This window comes from Balaenoptera borealis, assembly GCF_965194805.1.
Source record: "Balaenoptera borealis genome assembly, chromosome: 6".
NCBI classification, from domain to species: domain Eukaryota; kingdom Metazoa; phylum Chordata; class Mammalia; order Artiodactyla; family Balaenopteridae; genus Balaenoptera; species Balaenoptera borealis.
Window position 1 is genome coordinate 14,189,848 of NC_138863.1, and position 20,966 is coordinate 14,210,813.

Sequence of the window (20,966 nt, forward strand, 5' to 3'; positions counted from 1 at the left end):
TTGGCTTCCAGAAACCACTCAGGCACAGATCTCTTTTAGGGTCACAAATCTCTTTAGGTATTTGATAAAACCGACTCTCCCAAACGAACATAAAAATGCACTCATAACTCTGCTTACAACTTGGGGGTTTGGAGACTCCTAACGGCCCAGGTGGAAACTCCAGACTTAAGAAAAACCAAGGGGAGAAGGAGAGAGATTAGAGGCTCCACGCCACAGTCTTAGGAGAGACCTATTAAAACCGGGCCAGTTTAAAATGACCTATGCCCTTGGATTGCAGATATATATATATATATAATGCATGAATATGTGTGATTATGTATATATATATGAAAAGAAAGAAATCCGAGGCAAGAAATCGCTTCTTGCCAGCAGAGTTCCAGATCTGCCAAACGCTCCCCCCCTTATGCGGTTTAGGACAAGACAACCAGTGACACTTCCCGCAAGTGTCTCGGGAGATCTCTTAGCCAGGTCTGATCAACGTTTGTGGGATGAATGAATGGCACACTCGCTCGCAGAGTCAGGAAAGCAGCCCCCTCGGCGCTCCCCGCGCGGGGCTGCTCAGCGCGGAGCCCCCGGGCTCTGGTTCCGGGCGCCTGGGCCTAAGAGGCTGGAGGCAGAGGCGCGCGCGCAGGTGTATTCGCACCTAGGGCAGCCCGCGCGGCGCGGGGCGGGGCCAGCTGCGGCGGGGCGGGGCGGGGCGGGGCTGGGCGGGGCGGGAGGAGGAGGAGGGAGGAGGAGGGGGGAGGAGGAGGAGGGAGGAGGAGGGGGGAGGAGGAGGGGGGAGGAGGAGGAGGGAGGAGGAGGGGGGAGGAGGAGGGAGGAGGGAGGAGGGGGGAGGAGGGAGGAGGGGGGAGGAGGGAGGAGGGGGGAGGGGGAGGAGGGGGGGAGGAGAGGGGAGGAGGGGGGAGGAGGGGGGAGAGGGGCAGGGAGGGAGCTGGTAGGAGCAGGAGGGGAGGGAGGGCAGAGGCGCGGGGAGGAGTCTGCAAACTTTCGCTTCGAGGGCATTGTGGGAAGCAGCCATGGTCTGAGGCGGGCACCTCACCTGTCAGCTGCGCCGGCTCCTGCGCTCGCCTCTCGCCCTCGAGTCCACCGCGCTCGTCTCTCGCCCGCGGGGACGGCGGCGGCGGCCCGGCCACCATGGTTAGTGCTGGAGAGCGGGGCGGCGGCGCGGACCAGGGCGGACGTGTGTGTGCGCGCTCCCGGGAGGCACCTGCTGCGCCGAGCCGGGCGCGCGGCCGGGTGGGCGAGCAGCCTCGTCCCGCCCCGCCGGCCCCCCAGCCCCGCCGGCCCGCCCGCGCCTGTAGTCCCGGCGCCCGGACGGTGCGGATGCGCCTGGGGCGCTAGGGACGCTAGCTTGGGACTCGCGGGCACTGCCGCTTCATTCATTCCACCGTTTGCTGAGCGCTTAGTCTGTGCCAGGCGCGGTGCCAGGCGGTTGGAGATGTCGCGGGGACCAGGTGGAGCCCTTGCTATAGGCGGCTTACCTTCTAGGAGGACGATGTGGAAGGAGGGAGATGAGTAATATACCAGTAAAATGAAGATAACTTCCTAGAGTAAGTGCTCTAAAGTCTCAAGTACAACCGGATGGAGGGATGGAGAGGCGGCAGCTGCAGAGCGGGCAGGCAGTGAAGGCCTCCTTGAGGAGGTGACCTCTGAGCTGTTGGAAGTCCTAGGGGGGCTCTGCAGGCAGTGGGAGCAGAGAGAGCAAAGGCCAGAGAGAAGGGACCCTTGCTTGTAGGGAGAAAGGTAGGCAGGGGCCAGATGAGGCAGGTCCTAAGAAACGAAGTGAAGGAGTTTGGATTTTATTTCCACTGAGTGGGGGAGCCTTGGGAGCGGTTTAAACATGAAAACTGACTTTATCCCTTCTATACTTTTTAAAGATCGCTTTGGCTGTTGGTGGAGAGTAGCCTGGGGTACGTGTGTGAGGAGGTGTGGAAGTGGAGACAGGGAGACCAGTTTGCAGTGCTCCAGGTGAGAGATCCTGGTTGCCTGCACTTGGATGGAAGCAATAGCTTCAGGCACCTCTTTTTCTTGTCTTCTGTTTAGGGTAGTGTTTTGAGAGTTCGGTGGCCTGAACTGCACGAGTTCCACTTCCCCAGCTGAGCTCACTTCCCATTCAGAGGAGGAACAGAAGTGACCTGCACTCTGGGCTTGAGTACCCACCACAGGCAGGAGGAGGAGGGCCCTGTGGGTTATGATAGTTGATGGACAAGGAGAGATGTGGAGTGCCGAGCCCCTGGACGGGAAGACCACAGATGCTTTCCAAGGAGAGGTTTGGCTGCACAGACTGGAGGTGCCATTGTTTGTTGAGGGTTCCTTGTAAATATAGCATGATGCAAAAAGGAGGCTGTAAATAATGGAGCAGCTCTCCTGGCTTGCTCAGGTTTCCCAAGGAAGAAGGTGACATGTGTACAGCCCGCCACATTTTTTGCCTAATGGAGCATCTCTCCTGGCTTGCTCAGGTTTCCCAAGGAAGAAGGTGACATGTGTACAGCCCGCCACATTTTTTGCCTAATGGAGGGTGGAGTAAGGCCCTGGAGTTTCTGAGTAGCAAAAATCTTCCATCCCGAGAGCTTGTGTAGGGTCCATGCTCTGGACAACACCTGCAGTGGAATTTTATTTTTTCTTGCTGGTGTCAAATGACGAGTTGATCAGAAATGTGCAGTTTCCCTAGCTTTTCTACTAGATCTAGCCCAATGGGAAATATTGATGTCGTTGAGTGCCTGTGATAGGCGGATGCTCAACTCTTTACCTTCATGATCTCAGTCAGTTCTTGCAACAAACAACCAAATGAGGGTATCATGCTCTTTGTATTTTACCTGCTCTGACCTGTCCCAGCAATGTGTCCTTGGCCCATGACTTGACCTCTCTATGCCAGTTTGCTCATTTGTAAAATGGAGATAATAACTGTTCCCAACTCATAAGGCAGTGGTTCTCAAAGTGTGGTCTGGGTACACTTAGGCGTCCCCAAGACTTTAGAGGTCCACAAGGCCAAAACGATTTTCATAATAGCACAGAGATATTCTTTGCCCTTTACACGTTCATCCCTACATGACTGTACATGAAGTTTTCTCAAGGCTAACGTGACCTGGGAGAGTGCAACAGAGTGAATGCAAAAGCGGTAGCAGAGTCCAGCTGTCTCCTATTGAGCCAGACATTAAGGAAATTTGCCAAAAAGTAAAACAGTGCCACTCTTCTGACTAATTTTTTTTTTGCTTTGGAAAATATTGTTACTGTTCATTAAAGAGTTGTTTCTGATAATGTGTAATAGGTTGATTATAATTTTTAAGTGAATCAGTAAGTATCTAAAATTTTTCTCTATTTAAATTTGCAATACAATACAGTAAATTCACCTTCCCAAGCTGAACTCTGAAGTTATTTCTTTGTCTGAATTTACGTTAGAAACAGCATGAGTGCTTCCTTTTCCTAAATAGGGTAATTCCAAGTTTCCCACGTTCATCATAATCTCACTGTATTACAGAGAAATAGGAACGGTGAGAAGCCAAGAGGGTGAGGGTGGAGATATCTAACTCTGAACCTGGAGATCCTGCATGTGACCTCGTCTCCAACACCCAATATATCAATTTTATTGTCTGAGGCTTAAGTAAATTGTGATTAGTATGTATTGTTATTTTGGTGGTTTAAATTCCAGCTTGAGAGTGAGGAAGCCTATTATGGCAGCGGTAGCGAGCGCCGTCCTCCACTGAGACGTGGTCTGGGCTGCTGGCCAGCACTTAATGTGGGGTTGAGGGGTTGGGAAGAGACCCTCTGCGGTGTTCGGTTCTCCCAAGAGGGTTCACCCGCAACAGGCCCTTCCCACGGGCCTCCCAACAGCACCAGTGAGACTTGTGTTTACCCCTCCCCAGGGTTGTTACTTCTGAGTTCCCATTACTGGTTTCTGTGACACATACTGTCAGCAGGTTATGATTTTTGTGTGGTATTTTATTGACAACAGCTGGCAGGAAATGGTCAGCAGATTGTGTATTTGCCCCACTGTTTCCAATGTCTGTCCTTTTGGGTCCCATGAATTATTTTATTACGGATGAAGACATAATGGATAAAGTCACCCCTTCCCCTAACACAAATAAAGAAAGTTCCTGTATGAGTCCCCAAAGATTAGCATTCCTTGACATCTCTATGAATCATTCTTTCAATTTTATTTTCTTGTTACTGTACAGAGATTCTCCGAGTGAGCTGAGATTTCACTGGTGTTCCTTCTTTCCTGGGGCCTGTCTTTGCCTCTCTCTCTCTTTTTTTTTAATGTTTTCCACAGCAGCTACACCATTTTATTTAAATTATTTATTTATTTAATATTTATTTATTTATTTGTTTGCACCGGGTCTTAGTTGCGGCATGTGGGCTCCTTAGTTGCAGCTCATGGGCCTCTTAGTTGTAGCTCATGGCTCCTTAGTTGCAGCACGTGGGCTCCTTGGTTGTGGCATGTGAACTCTTAGTTGTGGCATGCATGTGGGATCTAGTTCCCTGGCCAGGGATCGAACCTGGGCCGCCTGCATCGGGAGCGTGGAGTCTTATCCACTGCGCCACCAGGGAAAGTCCCCTTGCCTCTCTAATAGTCTCCCTTTCTCACGAATCTTGTTTTTCTCTGATGCAATTCTTTGTTTTCTAGCCCTTTACCCAGGAGAAGCTCCCTTTCCAGATCCTGTGATGTAAAAGAATGTATGCAGAGATCAGAGGCAAGCACCCCTAAAATCTTCTCAGGGGTGTACTAAACTGTCTTGCCAGCACTCTGACTAACAAGAGAAAATGTACTTCTTGCATGACTGCTAACGTGGGATAAATTAAGAATTTTTACAGTGGAAAGGGGGTACTGCACACTGTTTCAGTTAGAAATGAAATGCCACTGACCATTTTGAGGAAGCTGTCCTTCCTTCAAAAAATCTCCCACAAAGTCCCAAGTCTGAACACTTCCCAACAGGTAGAGCTGGGTTCTGAAATAGCTCTCTCTAAATAGTTTCTGAAAACTGCCTGGGGAAAAATAATATAACCACTTGTTAGTCCCTCAGTGCGATGGGGCATAGACCTATATTACATTCAGTCAAGAACATAGGCATGCAGGATTCCATTTTTAATGTCCTTGTTGGATCTTCTCTAGCAGGGCTTCTGGGCCGGTAAGAAATGATGGGTGTGTGGCAAGGTTCAGTGGCCACTTAGATGCTACTGGAGACTTCCTTCTACACTGGGTCTATTAAGGAGGAGGAACTAAGGCCACAGTCTGCAAACTGTGGTGCTTCTGCCCTTTGTATACTCACCCTTGTCAAGGGGAGACCTCCAGGGGTTAAAGCAACTCATCCAGCTCATTATAGGTTAAAAAAAAATTTTTTTTTTGTTTTTGCATTAAAACATCAATGCATTTGGGTCCAAGAGGCAAAATTCACATAAACTTTAAAGATAAAAACCTAAGAAATAGTTTGTTTATGGCTAGTTGCGTAAGGCTGACCCTCCAGGTCTCACAAGGCTACCTGCCTTTTCTGCAGTTCTGATTATTTGGGAAGAGAAATTTGAGACAGTGTTCTAAGGCAGGTGTCAGAAACATTTTTCTGTAAAGGGCCGGATTGTAAATATTTTAGGCTTTCTGGGCCTTACAGTCTCTGTCACTATTACTCAACCCCTCTGTTGTAGAGTGAAAGGAGCCACGGACAAGATGCAAATGGCTGTGACTGTATTTTATTTATTTATTATTTATTTATTTAAAAATAAACGGAGGCCATTTAGCACTGGGCTGAGCTTTTTTTTTTTTTTTTTTTTAATTTATTTATTTTTGGCTGTGTTGGGTCTTCGTTTCTGTGCGTGGGCTTTCTCTAGTTGCGGCAAGCGGGGGCCACTCTTCATCGTGGTGCGCGGGCCTCTCACTGTCGTGGCCTCTCTTGTTGCGGAGCACAGGCTCCAGACGCGCAGGCTCAGTAGTTGTGGCTCACGGGCCCAGTTGCTCCGCGGCATGTGGGATCTTCCCAGACCAGGGCTCGAACCCGTGTCCCCCTGCATTGGTAGGCAGATTCTCAACCACTGCACCACCAGGGAAGCCTTGTGACTGTGTTTTAATTAAACTTTATTTACCAAAAGAGGTGGAGGGCCAGAATCGGCCTGGAGGCTGAGTTTGTTCTGTAGACCCATGTTTTCAGGCAACTTCCATTAATTCACTCATGTGTACATTTGACAAATAAATTGGACATCTGCCCTATGACAAGCAGTGTTCCAGGCAGGACTGGCTATATAATTTGTGGTGCCCAGTGCAAAATGAAAATGTAGGATCCGTCGTTCAGAATTTATTGGGAATTTCAAGACAATGGCAGCAGAGCATTAAATCAAGGGTGCTCCCTTTGTGAACCCAGGGCTCTGGTGTCCACAAAAGCCAGCCCTGGATCTAGGCCCCAGAGGTTGTATTGAACAAGCCAGAAGCTCTCCTGCTCTCCTGGAGCCCACGTTCTTGGCGGGAAGTTCTCTAAACTTTCTTAAATGTATTTTGTATCAAGCATACAGAAGAGGATTATACTCTAAAGCACTGGTTCGTCATCATCTCATTTTTACTTCATGGAAGTTGTAGATGATTCCCAGGCAGGTGGCATGGGGACCCGAGCAGTGCTAATCCTGGTGGCTACGTCAGGCCCTGCCACCCCTTCCCTTCTTGTCCTGAGGTCGTGGGGCCGTTCGTCCAGCTGGCTCGGACTGTGCTTGGCCATTTCCTGAGCCAGTTCTGACTGGATGGGGAGTTCTCAGCCGTATCCGTCTCCCCGCGTTTGCTGCAGGTTAGATCCTCGGGTTAGTGCTTCTGCTACTCTCATTGCCTTTGTCCACGTCCCAGCGGAGCCCGGGGCACGGGATGCCATGGCTTCCCCAGCTCTTCCTGGGTCTGCCCTGGTCGTCAGGTGTGGTATAATTTGTCAGCTTAGACAAATTTGTGTAAAATGATGACACAGATATACCTGCAAATAAACAGAAAACTTGTAGAAGGGTATGCTAGAGACAGTGATGGTTTCTGGGAAGGGCTCTAAGCATCTGGTGTTGTAAAAAGAGTCACTTTTTATTGTGTGTTCTATTAGACATCTCAGTTTTTTTTGTATTTGAACGTAGCACCTTTTAAATTATATGAAAAATGACTTAAAAATGTTCCCATTTATATTACTTCTCCAGCAAAACTCTGCTTTGTTTTTCCCCATGTTTTGTAACTTCTTAAGCCTGGATGTGTCTGGAATTTGGGATGGAAGCAGAAGTTTCCTTAAAATACGTACACACACATACACACAGACACACACATGCATGTACACACACATGTGCACATACATACATGTACACACATGGACACTTTCTCTCTTCTATTCTCTTTAACTTGGGCTCTTGGTCAGGCTTCCAGGACTCCTGTTTGTACCTTGCTTTTTTTTTATATATAAATTTATTTATTTTATTTATTTTTGGCTGCACTGGGTCTTTGTTGCTGTTCGCAGGCTTTCTCTAGTTGTGGCGAGCGGGGGCTACTCTTTGTTGCGGTGCGCGGGCTTCTCATTGCGGTGGCTTCTCTTGTTACGGAGCACGGGCTCTAGGCGTGCGGGCTTCAGTAGTTGTAGCACGCGGGCTCAGTAGTTGTGGCACACGGGCCCAGCTGCTCTGCGGCATGTGGGATCTTCCCAGACCAGGGCACGAACCCATGTCCCCTGCATTGGCAGGCGGTCTCTCAACCACTGTGCCACCAGGGAAGCCCTGTACCTTGCTTTTGAATGAGAATCGAGACTAGCTGAGGGGAAAAAAAATGTGATCCATCTTTCTCACTTCAGCGACTCTGAAAACTTTTGGTAAAAAGGTAAAATAATATTGCTAGTCACTTCACAGGACAGAACCATGAAAGCACAGAGATGCTTGTCAGATGAACTAGGGTTGGCCTCACTGTGTTCAGTAGACAGTGGAACATTCTAGCAAGATTGAGAAGTCCTGTCCTTGAAAGAGTCAGGAAGGACCAGTCAAGCCCGGTACCAGATTCAGATTGTGACTGAATAGTTCAGCCCCCAGTTTCAGTGTCTGCTGCCCACCTACAGCTTCTCTCGGCTTCCCTGAAAAAAAAAAAAATCAGGGCAGCAACTTTTCATTATGCAGGTGAGGCTACAAGAGGCCTGAAAAAGATGACTGTTTCTTTTAAGAGAAGTGTCCGAACTTCCTCGGGAGGCAGAAGTGCTGCTGGAGGAGACATCTCTGTTGTGTAAATGTTGAGCCACACGTTGCCTGTGGAGGTGACATGCCTACAGCGTTTCAGGAAGCCTGCCTGTGCTCATTTCCAAAGGCAGGTGTGGGATACAGATGTGACGTGGTGGTGAGGCAGACGGCCCTGGGCTCCTGGGTGCAGGCTGCGTGATCTGGGAGGCTCTGTTCTTTGCTCTCGTAACCAGGCCCGCTTCCTAAATTTCCCTGAAGATTGAATGAGCCAATCCAGTTCAACCCTTAGCTCGGGGGCTGGCACCTGGCATACATTCCATAAATGTTAGCCAGGACATTTTTAAGGGAAATAGGAAAAAGCTAATGAAAAACTTAAAAATAGTTCTTAAGTTTTTTTTTTTTTTAATGAGAAATTTATTTGAACGGATGAAACAAAGAAACAAAATATCACAGACTGCAGATATTTGGGAGGTGGGAGAAGATAAGGGTTACTGTAATACCACACTTAAAAAAATGTGATTCTAAACTCAGAGTGTGTACAGAACGTTTTCCTTTTATTTCTGTAACAACTGCTTGCCTCCAGTTTCTTTGTAAGAAGTCAGGTCCTCAATTCAAAGTGTCCTGTGTATGAGTCCTACCTTTCTAAGTCTGTTTGGCCTCACGATTTGGATACTTTAAGAATGCAGAAAATCTAGTCTACGTTGACAATCTTTGTAAAAAAAATAAGGGGAAAAGAGGAGGCTTGACTATATAACAAGGCAGGTCTGTCTGTCAGATTGAACCTGAATTTTCAAAGAGTGTGATGGATGTGCAATCTCCCACCTCTTAAATTTTGTGCACAACCGTTGGCATGGTTGTCGAGATATAAAGGCCCTGGGGACAGATTTTTAATGAGTGTGGAGTATAGGCTGCAATAGGAAGAAAAAGGAAGGTTCTTAATAAACGTTTAAGTGATCATTACGATGCAGGGCACTGAGTTTAGCATAGTAATCATAGCAAGTTGTTCCCGGCCACAAAAAAATTCACATTAAGAAAGATCAAATAAGCATCACTATGAAATATGAATGGGGTCCCAAGTTATTAAGGTTTCATTCGACTTCAAAGGCGAATTGAAAATTGCTTGGAATTTCTGCTCCCTATATCTAGGACCTTTTCCTCCTTGAATGATTTGAAATAGAACCAAAGGCCAGTCTGCCTCTCAAAAGACTCCAGGAGAAAACCTAATTAGGGACATATTGACTACAAGACAAAATTAAACCACCAACAGGTATTGTTGATATACCCTAAGTTGATTACCTTGTCCGGATGAAATGGTAAATGGAGAAATAGTACATGAATCACTTTTCAGGGTTTTTTTTTTCTTCTTCATTTGTTAATCCTTGTGTTCTTAACCAAGGAGGTTATTAGAAAAGAAAACCCCACAAGTATGAGATCTGTTTCTTGATTACAAGAAACTTGTGTTGTTGGGAAGAAATTTCTCACATGCATAGGAAACCTAGATGAGTATGGGAGTAGATAATTAAGCTGTGAAGTATGTCGTTCAGATTACATAATTGCTGCAGGAATTCCGTGCAGGAGGACATGGGAGGGGCTCATGGGAGAGACAGGCGTGGGGCTGAGCCCGGAAGAGCAGGTGACCCTGCCTTCAGCTTTTCAGAAAAGGGTGTGTGTGTCTGGTATGTATGTGAGTGGGAAGGGGTTAATAAGTAGACAACACGGAAAGGTGGTGTTAAGAAAATGTAAGTCCTGGAGGAGGGCCTGCTGAAGGTCTACCATGACAAACTAGTTTCTTTCTTTCTTTTTTTTTTTTTTAAAGATGCACCTTTTTTTCTTAATCAGTTTTATTTTATTTATTTATTTATTTATTTATTTATATTTTTGGCTGTGTTGGGTCTTCATTGCTGCACACGGGCTTTCTCTAGTTGCGGCGAGCGGGGGCTACTCTTTGTCGCGGTGCCGGGCTTCTCATTGCGGTGGCTTCTCTTGTTGCGGAGCACGGGCTCTAGGCTTGTCCAGAGTCAGGAGGAGCCTCACTTCACGCAGCTGCATAGTTTTGGAGATGGGTTGCCTTCTTAGCAGCCAAGAAACAATGTTACTGAAGTTGCAGGTGTGTTCAGGGATGTGTGTGTGTGTTTTGTCTCTGAGTGGGCTAGTTTCCTTGTGTATCTCTCAGAAACAATTGCTGTTACCTTCCTCCATCACTCTAATGAATGTTTTGAAAAGGAAAGCTTAATAGCAGCCTAAGACAAACATCACTAGAAAGACAGAAGAGCATGATGCTTGGAAGGATTGCTAGACGGGAAGATAAGGGGATTCGGGTCCTGTACCCAGCTATGCCAATAACCATGACCTTTATTTTACCACGTTACCTAACTTCCCGGGGCCAGTCCTCAGCTGTCACTTGAGGTGAGAGAGAATCTTAAAAATCCTTTCTGGCTCTCACAGTTTGTAATCAGCTACAAGAAAGTCATATGCCTCTCCAAACCCAATATACATTATTTTCTGCATGTGTCAGATTCAGAAGCAGGGCAAGCCTGCTGCTGAACTGTTGGTTCATACGTTCTTGTGCTGCTGTTGATCAGGAGCTGTGCTCCTCTTAAGTGCAGCTTGCAGGTGGGGTTGTCATGTACCATGAAGGCCATACCTACAGAGCTCACGTAACTTTACATCGAATCATTGCATTGCTCACACATCTATCTGTGTGTGTGTTTAGGCACAGGATTAAGTGCACTTTTGGCTTCAATCAAGTCAAGTGTAAAAGAAGCACAGCATTATTATTTTGCTGTAGGTACACATTTACTGAATACCCACTGTGTGGTCTGTAGCCGGAATTGGAGATTATTAAGAGATATAAAGGAGACAGAAATAATTAGGCTTCTTATCCCACAGGGAGGGAAAACATAAATAGAACAACTTGCACGTTTCTTTCAAGAATGTCGAAAATAGAGATGTAGCTGGGATGGGATAGGGTACATGGGGAAAAGTGTAAATTTTATGAGAGATTCTGAAAGGATGTTATAGACTTGGTTGGGTGAGGAGTATATTTCGGGCATGGGAGAGGAAGGAGGAGCTGGGGTGTGAGATGGGTTCTAACAAGGCGCGTTTCAGGGCCTGCAAGCAGATTGGCGTGGCTGCATCTGGGAATCAGTTTGGGAAACATACACACCCAGAAACCTAGTTCCCGAGAAAAAGTGGAGTCATTTGGTGGAGGATGTTGAATGCCAGAGGAGATTTTCTCCCGTCATTTGTTGGGAGGACAGTTCAGGAAGGTCTGGCTTTTTTGTTTTCTGTTCAGAAAGATTTTAAAGTGAAATTTAAAGTTTTATGTTCATTTTCTTTTATAGTAGGTAAGTTGAACAACTACACCCATATCTCAGAAATACTTGAATCTATCTTTCATAATTTTTTCTTTTTTATTTCCTCTTTATTGAGATGAACCTCCTGATCATGAGCTTGGGTGTTGGGGCAATGCCAAATTGCTATAAAAATTTTTTTTTTTGAGATATAACTGACATATAACATTATATTAGTTTCAGGTGTAACTAATATAACATAACGATTCAGTATATGTATATATTGTGAAATGATCACTGCAATAAGTCTAGTTAACACCCATGGTCATTATTTTAAGGAAATTCAGGCCAAATATATTTATTTATTGAGCAGCTATATGTCATTGCTTGTTTAAATTCAAACCATTAAACTTATTGAAGAATAAAATATTTTAAAACATAATGGACCAATGTGAAAACTTCAACTCTTGCTCCTGTGTAAAGCATTTGGAAAAAGACTTATCCTATGTCAATTGTAAGACAAATAACTTTTGGTCTGAGAAAAAACCTTTTTAAAGTGACTTGCTTTGTAATAATGGGCTTGTGTGATTAACTGATGTTGACCCATATTTATTAGTAAAATCAGTATCAAAAATGCCTTTTAAATCATGATAGAAAGTAATTTTTGGAGCAACTGCTTAGCAAACATGATGCCAATAAAATTTGCGTTAGTGCCATCTCTGCTGCACATAAGTCAGTTTTGGGATCAAAACGTTGATATTTTAAAGACCCCACTAAATCTTTCTAACAAGAATTATGTCAAGACTTTTAAACAAAGTCAGCTTTTAAATCTCATTTTTCTGAGCTCCTTTTTATAACCAGTGAAGACAATTGTGTTTTATCAGTAAGAGCTCAAGAACAGAATATTTAAGATAACTAACTGCAATAATCATTATATTTTTAGCAAATATTTACAACATGAATGCTTCCATAATATTCTTCCAATTTAGAATTATATTCTGTACTAGAGTCTTAGATATGGAAGCTAAAAATTTTGGACCTTGAAAAAGTGACCAAAAAAAAAAAAAAGGCGCAAATTCTTTTTTAATTAACTGTGAAATAATCACAAACAGAATCGAACTTTTCTTTCCAAAGCTTCTTTTTTCTTCCCAGTTTTATTGAGATATAATAGACCAGAGCATCTTGGAGTGGTATTTTTTTGGTAACATGCTTGAAAGATTTATAATTAAACATCAGTTTTACTGCCAACTGCCATATTTATTTATGGGTGCCAATGACTTTACAGTTTATATTGTAGTTATACATTGCTAAAATTAGGTTAGATTTCTGAATTTTAAATAAGTATTTAAAATGTTAGGCAAGGGAAAGAATTGAGAAAAATAGAGTGTGCTTTTCTTTCATTGCCTGTTTCTCTGCTGGATGACGTAAAGAATGGTTATTTCCCACACAAGTGACCCCAAAATATCTGTCGCATCCTCCCCTTAAGAAAGTCATACTCTTTGGCAGGTCCAATGAAAAAAGAAACAAGTTTTCAGACTTGAAGATGTCAAGTCCATCTTCAGCCTGCACATGGCTGATTGTCATGAACCCAAGATGGGCCAGGCCAGTGCTGGGTGTGGTCTGGTGTTCCCTGAGCTACTGCTGTGTAGGGAGCCGGAGACCGCCAGGTAGAGAACGGGTGCTCTCTAGCCGGCACGCATTTATTTACTGCCCAGCCTTAGTCTCATCACGTTATAAGAATAGAGGGAGCCCAGAAAGGGGTTATATAATGAGATTTGAGCGGAAACCCAGACTCACTATCATGTAACTGCCCTGAAATTACTTTGTTGGCAATTAAAATATATTTAAACTATTTCTCCATGACTGAAGCTTAAATCTGTGACTATTAAATAATGTCCTCTTCAAAGCAGCTGATGATGCTTAAAAAGTTTTCTGGGATAAGAATCCTTTCGGAAATCTGCTAAAATTTCTGCACTTTGTCCTTAGAGCAATGCTCATAAATCCAAAATATACTTTTAGGAAGTCTACCAACAAGTCTACCTTTCTCTTCCAGATTATCCTTAGACCTTGGACATTTCTTGTAAAGCTATAGAATGCTACCTGAATTCAATACTTAGCCCTGCCATCTATAGCTTGATGACTCCGGGAAAGTCTTTTAAGTGTCAGAAACTTAATTTATTATTATTATTATTATTGTCTTTAATGTTGGTACATCGCCTCGATATGTGGATTAAACAATATAATGCATATAAACATACCCAGCATTGTGCCTGCCATGCAGTGGGCCATTTTTACTGATAACTATAATTGTCATGTGGAACACTGCATTCATTTTAGTTGGTCAGCAGATTCACATCTTCCTGGAGGAAAGGCCCCCTGAGAAGTTAGATGATGACCAGAAGATTTTGGGGGGACTTAGGACCGGAGTAGTGAGAGTTTGTGGGCCGGTGACAATGTCTCTAGTGTCATATAACTCATAGCTGTTGCATCTCTCTCCACTTGAGGTAAAGAAGTCAACAGCAGATAATCACAGAGGCCAGATGGGGGCACCTTTGCCCCTGGAGGTGCGTTCACAAATTCTTCCAAACTGTCTTCTTTTTCAAGGACTCTAAGCAGACCACTGCTGTTAACACAGCTTTCTTCAGACAGGCTCCTGTAGAGTAGACCCTGGAGCCACTTTCTGATTGTCATTCCAGCCGTGTCGTCCTCTGACCACACCGTGGTTGTGTTGATTGGAACATGTCTTCTGCAGAGGGCTAATCACGCTGCCTATGGACTATTTTATTTTAATTGCCAAGTTATGGGGATTGCACGTAGTCATTTGTGATCAGTCTGCAGTATTGTTGAGCTTAGTGTTATGCATTTATTTAACACAGACTCAAAAGACTCATGTAGTGTAAAGCAGTCCCATCTACACTGTGCACATATGAAGACTGCCTTTGATTGTGGGAAGGACTGATGTGTGGATAACGGGAAGACCTCAGGCTTTACAGTCAGATCTGTGTTGGAATCCCTCTCTGCCATTTACTAGCCTTACAGCTCAGTCATGAATGTAGGTATTACGGTGCATCTATCCGTGCCCTCAAATGAACACTCACTATCTGTTCCTTACTGGTGGTTATCTTGATGGTGATAGCTTGTGACTACTTACATTTCCTGCTTCTTTTAGCAGTGCTGCGTGTTCATGCCTGGAACCCTGGCTTTGTGCACAAAGGGCCATCTGATCTGTTGATTCGCTTTTGACAAGTGACCAGCTGAAGTAGGTTTTTCAAACGCATGGGGATGGAAAAAATAATCATCTACTATCTGTCATGGAGATTTATCATTGAATATATTACTTACATTCCTAATTTAACCAATTAACCTAGCTGATGACAAAGTTCATTCTAGTAGTATTGTGTTCTATGGAATGCAGAATAATGTATAAATAAGAATGGTTTATGCGCTTGGATTATTTGCTGTGGAATTTAAAAAATTTTAGATTTTAGTCAACTAGGACCCATTGCCTTTGTTTTTCTTACAAGGTTCACATGTTAGGTTGGTTTCACAAATCTGTGCAATATTCATTTTAGGCTTGTTTCTACCACAGTCCTTAAGAATTTGAAGTTAGTTCATAAACTTAGGAGGGAAAGTGATTGTTATCTGAGAGTTGAGTCAGACCCTGAAGAATCATTACTTGGGTCTGTCTAGAATTTAAACCAGTCTCTGCTTTCCTTGAATTACATCCAAAATCAACCCCGGATGGTTTCTTCCAGAATGAGTTCCTTCAGACTCTTCCTCTCAAAGAAAATATGACCTACACTGGAGACCACAACTGAAGTTTACCAACCAAGGAGAACCAATGAATGTCCTAGTTTTATAGCAAAAGATTCTCAAAGGTTTTCCAATGTGGTTTATAGAACGTTGATATTTACTTTCAGAATCAATGGTATTGTTTTCCTAACTTTATATATCCTATTGGTAGAATGAATTAAAAGTCCAAAAGTCCAAATCAAAAACGAAATCACTTTCATTTAAAATAAAGATTGGGTCTTTGTTATTATGGTCAGCCTGAAATCTCCTATACAGTCTTAGTATTTTTTTGTTTAATGTACAAGCCTCGTTTTGACTGAAGTACAACTATATTTGAAACATGAGACTACATATTTTGCAAATGGTGGCTGTTTACATGATCAGTGAGAATTTTATTTGTGCTATTTGGTAGTGTCATTGGAAAACCTGTCTTGGCCACGTGCCCCTGATTATTGTGGCCTAGAGGGCGGCCAGGGATGGTTTAAATGTTAGCTTCCAAGCATATTCAGTTTCAGAATTAGGTGATGTCTGAGAAGCAGAAAGGCCAGCCCTTTGTCATTTTTGCCTCTTTGTTAAGCTCAGTACTGATGGGCATGGTCTCTGCTCCTAGGCTGTGAACTAAACAGAGCAGAACAGAAAAGGAAAGGCAGAGAACAGCTGCTTACCACTGTTTACGGACGAAACAAAGAACAGAGGGTGGGATACTCAATGATGCCAGCTCTGTCCACCGTGGTCTCTTCCCTGTGATTTTTCTCTGACTTGCCCAGCGCAGTCTTCCTGGCAATGAGAGCCACAGCGGGTTAGAGCCTGGGAGGCAGAGGGGGAACAAAGCCCAGGCCACTTCCATAGTCTAAAGCCACTGGCATGTGACAAAACAAAGAAGTACCCAAGCAAGGCTATAAGTATTGTGGCACCTTTTCAAACCTTATGCCTAACAAGATAATACATGCAGTGTTCATAAAATTCTGTGCACTTCCATTTTGCCTTTTGCAAAATATTTTAAGGATTTATAAAAATATATTGATTCATTGTGTATGCCAGGATCTTGAACTGGTAGTGGGATACAAGCTTATAGCCACATAAAGAATGCCTCTTTCAGACTCATTGGTTTTTTTCTGTGACGGTCTGAGTAATGCATGATTCTAAATTTCATTCAGTGGGGTTACCTCCGATTCCGAGGCTGATTTGTCTGTCTTTGCTGTCCCACACATTGGCACTCATAGTGTCCATATTTTGGAAAATGGCTTACAAGAGGCATGCAGGGGCTGTGTCAGAGTGGGCTTAGCCAGGCTGTGTCCTCCAAACAGGGCTATAGTTGGTAAAAATTATTCAGAGTTGGGGATCTGCTGCCAACCTGCCTGGCTTCCAAGCCCAGCTCTATCAACTATAGCTGTGTGACTTTGGACAAGTTACTTAGCCTCTCTGTTTCTCAGTTGCCCCAACTTAAGAAATGGAAACTGGTAGCAAATGATATTCTGAATAATGTATAATGGTGATAAATTACTGTTATTTGTTGTACTATTTATTCTTCTCCCCAAGATTTTAATCTATTTGTTCTTTTGCTCTTGGGCTCAGGTAGGAGATGAAGGCCCATGAATATACTGCATAGAGATGCTGTACTCCATCTCTAGGTATCAATTCTAAACGACAGGCTTTGAAAGTCATAGAAAAATCGCTCACACAGATTTTGCTCTCTGCTCTTGATCCATATAGCTCTTTTCTAATTTCTAAACCAAAAAAACTCCAAGATTGATTTTGAATGAACCATAGGAAGCCTAGTGGACTCAGTCAATAGCCCTGACTTGAGAAGGGCCATGGTCAAAGATGTAAAGGCCTCTTGATTTTAGAAGGTGTTCTATTACATCGTTCTCAGTCTTATTGATAGAAACATTATTGGGAAAACTGTTATGAAGCCCTTGATTCTAGTGCTGATGGAATCAGTTATTCACTCATTCTAGCGTTCTGCAGCTGTTGGACATTGCTGCTGTTCTGTGACTTGAAGGACACCTAGAAAAATCATAAGGAGAAGAGAAGGGGATGGATGATGACAAAGGCTTGGATCCCCATTCTGAATTTAGTGGCTTGGAAATTAAAACTTAAGTTTTTCCAGAAAAACAAAAAAGTAAAATGGCTACCCCTAATAATGTCTTTAAGAAAACTCTTAAATTTCAATTCATACTTACCTACAGTTTCAAGTGTCCTTAGGTAGAGGCTTGTTTTCTGCTTTTGTACAGTGGGAATTCTCATAATCTAGGTGCATCTCAGATGCACAGCCTAGTCTACTTTTGTGTTGTCAAGACTTTTCTTTTGGCCATTATTTGTTTTCTGATTGTTTATTGTCTCTGTCTCATTTTCTAGGAGGGGATAATGTTGAATGTATTGGAAAAACAGATATTTGATAGCCAGTTAGAAAAGTTAAATGCTCATTTCTTCGTTTTGAGTTCAAGTAAATGTTCAGTCCCCATGGCAGTTACTTTATGATTGTTAGTCTTACCAATAAATGGGCTAAGGGAGATTTTTTTTGACTTTGCTATGATGGGTCATTGCATCTTTTTTTTACAATGACATTTACAGGAAGGAAAATTCATAGTGTTTTCATGTTGCTTTTAGTATGTTGTCCTAGAATTATCCATCAGAGATTGACACCAAATATACTTGTATGCTGATAGTACATCAACAATTTCCAGAAAAAATTAATTTATCTCCTCTCCCACAGGCAAAATCTGCCATTAAAATGTGAGGCAGCAATGGATTTAGACATAATTCGAAACCCATCAATATTCTAAACATTAATCTTCTGAATTCTCACAGTTCTATTGTAAGTTAATTAAGTGATTACATTTTACACATTGTATTTTCTTTTTTGTATTATGGAACTACTATTAAGTAAATCGTTGTCTATCATCTTCACACAAGAGTTGATCTGCCATAGAACTTCATCCATTCATTCAGAAGGTATTTCTTGAGGACCTATTATGTGCTGGGCACTGTTCTGGAAGAGTGGGAAACAACAGTGAACAAAAGGCAAAATCATTGGCTCTGGAGCTTACATTGTAGGGTGTGGAGTAGCAACAACATAATAAGTAAAATAGTAGGTCAAAAATACTGTGAAAAGTAATGGAGCGGGGTTCAGTGGTAGGAGTGTTGAGGTAGGGTAGTGAGAGTGGCGCGTTTTATACGGAGTGTTCAGGGTAGGCCTTACTGAGAAGCAGATTTTTTAATAGACTTGATGGAGGTGAGGGAGTGAGGCAAGCAGATATTTGGGGGAAGGGAGCACTGAGCAGAGGGCAGGAGTAGATGATGACCTCAGAGGTAGAGCGGGGCATGTGGAGTAAGGCCTCGTGTAGGTCATGGTAAGGACTTGGCTCTTGCTTGGAGAGAAGGGTTTGAGGAGGGGAATGACCTGCTCTGGCCTACAATCGATCTGGCTGCTGAATTAAGAACAGATGGTAAGGGGGCAATGGTGGAAGTAATTGTTATGATCTTCCTCATGAGCTCTCCTAAAACTTCACCAGCCTGTCAAAATTTATTGAAAAGAAAATGTTGAATATTTCCAAGGAAATTTAGCTACATTGTTTCCTAGTTCATGATGCTAGTGCATTCTAGTTGATTTGCCATCAAAGAATCAAAATGTAGGGGCCTATTTAGGTCTGCATTAATGAAAAGATGTCATTTAAAATTAGAACTTATACATCATACAACTTTCAAATGAAAAGTGATTGGAAAGAGTCCTTCCTTCTGTAATGCTTCCAGCGGCCTATGGAATGACCAAAAAAAAAAAAAAAAATCCCCCTTCCATGTAGCATTAAATCCCCATTAATTAGCCTAGAATTTAAAACTCATCCAAAGGGATGGGGCTACACAGGGAGAAGCAGAAGCAGAGCTCCTCAGCCTGGCTTCCGGGGGCCCTCAGGGATGATGTTGGTTAGCAGCTGCTGGTGAAGACAGGGTGACAAGATGGGCTTCTCCAAATCCTTGAAGCCCTTTCTACCTATGTCACCTTCTTGTGTTCTCAGGCCTTATCTTGCCATTGGGAAGAATTTATGTTACCGATTTTTTCACTTCTTTTTTTTTTTTTTTTAATTTTATTTATTTATTTATTTATTTTTGGCTGTGTTGGGTCTTCGTTTCTGTGCGAGGGCTTTCTCTACTTGTGGCAAGTGGGGGCCACTCTTCATCGCGGTGCGCGGGCCTCTCACTATCGCGGCCTCTCTTGTTGCGGAGCATGGGCTCCAGACGCGCAGGCTCAGTAGTTGTGGCTCACGGGCCCAGTTGCTCCGCGGCATGTGGGATCTTCCCAGACCAGGGCTCGAACCCGTGTCCCCTGCACTGGTAGGCAGATTCTCAACCACTGCGCCACCAGGGAAGCCCCTTTTCACTTCTGATTAAGGAAATTCTTACAAGTATTAGTCTCTTTCTTGATGTAAGCCAAACATCAGCAAAGCCATATTTTCTTGGCTGGAGTGTGTTGGGGCATGGGCTGGGGTGTGTGGCAGAGTCCTTGCTCTGGTGTCCCTGAGTAATAGCTCTGCCTCTAGCTATCCAGCATTCCAGAAAGCCCAGTTCTTCCCTTCCTGTGTTGGATTAGCTACTATATTCTATATTTCCCTAGGAATTGTAACTTAAATTTTTTAAAAATTGTGACTAATACATAATTATTATAGAAAACTTGGGAAAAACCCCGGAAATGTGAAGAAGAAAATAAAAACCACCTGAAATGATGCCTTGGGAGAACCACTGCAATGTTGTTTATACTATTACTTTTTTCTTCAAATACTATAAAAAGTAAACATGAACAATATCTCAGCATATATATATTATATATCTCTATATAAGTATTTACATATATTCTGAATAGTGAAAGTATAAAGTTAACTTCCAAAAATAAGAAGAGAAAAAAGGGGAATCTAAAATGATATGCGGCTAAAATGATATGAAATACAGCTAAAGGACATAAAATTATATAAAAACAATAGCTAAATGATATGAAAATATATACAGCTAAAATGATATAAAAATAATTCTTCCCTTATACCAAAAACTGAAATATGACCATGAATTTCACAAGACATGCATTTTGCATTTACTGGCCTGATTACCAGGAGGGGTTATTTGGGTTTGGCACTTTCAAAAGTGAAAGCATCCACTCAGTTGGAACCTGTCTGGTTTCTTTTTAACTTGGCAAGCATACCTGCTAGAGAGCTATGCAGTTTTTCTAGTGTTTGTACTCAAGTTTGTCTTTATTTTTGTTTTTCTAGAAGTTAAAAGTTTGACATTCTTTCTCTGTCTCTCATTTGTTAAAACCTTTACTTAGTACCACCAGCTCTCCTGTAACATTTGATTCTGTACTTGATCAGTGTTAGAAATGGAGGTTTCTGGTATACTTAAACTAGTGAAGGCACGGAAAGTATTCAAATTTAACCTCAGATTCACCATCGTTTGCAAAAGTTCTGAAAAAAATTGTAACTCAATTATGTATACTACTTGGGTAAAACAAGTAAAGCAAAAGGGGGAAAGAAAACCCTCTCTGAGACTTCAAAGCAAAGTAGGTCAAGGAACAGCCTGTGAGAAACCAAAATACTTTTTTTTAGAAGTATAAGAAGTCAGATGTAGCTCTGAATGACAACGAGGCATTAAGCATATATTTGTTAAAGTAATTTGGAATGGTATTAAATACACATCTAAAGTATCCGATGGATCACTTACCAAGCGGAATAAACT

General features: G+C 43.1%; 1 protein-coding gene and 1 long non-coding RNA gene across 3 annotated transcripts in view; both read left to right on the forward strand.

The window, feature by feature from the left end:
• Positions 1-978: 978 nt before the first annotated feature.
• AP1S3 (adaptor related protein complex 1 subunit sigma 3) overlaps positions 979-20,966 on the forward strand; it is a 62,854-nt gene continuing 42,866 nt past the window's right edge. For both annotated transcript variants that reach the window (XR_014245737.1, XM_082395854.1), the window contains exon 1: positions 979-1,140. Coding sequence is in view for 1 of the 2 variants with exons in the window: in XM_082395854.1 (XP_082251980.1) it covers positions 1,138-1,140 (3 nt within the window). In the remaining variant the exon portion in view is untranslated. The remainder of the gene's footprint in view (positions 1,141-20,966) is intronic.
• Positions 1,980-19,695, forward strand: LOC309630537. Its single transcript, XR_014245739.1, has 2 exons — positions 1,980-2,383; positions 2,463-19,695. It is a non-coding gene; the product is annotated as an uncharacterized lncRNA (long non-coding RNA).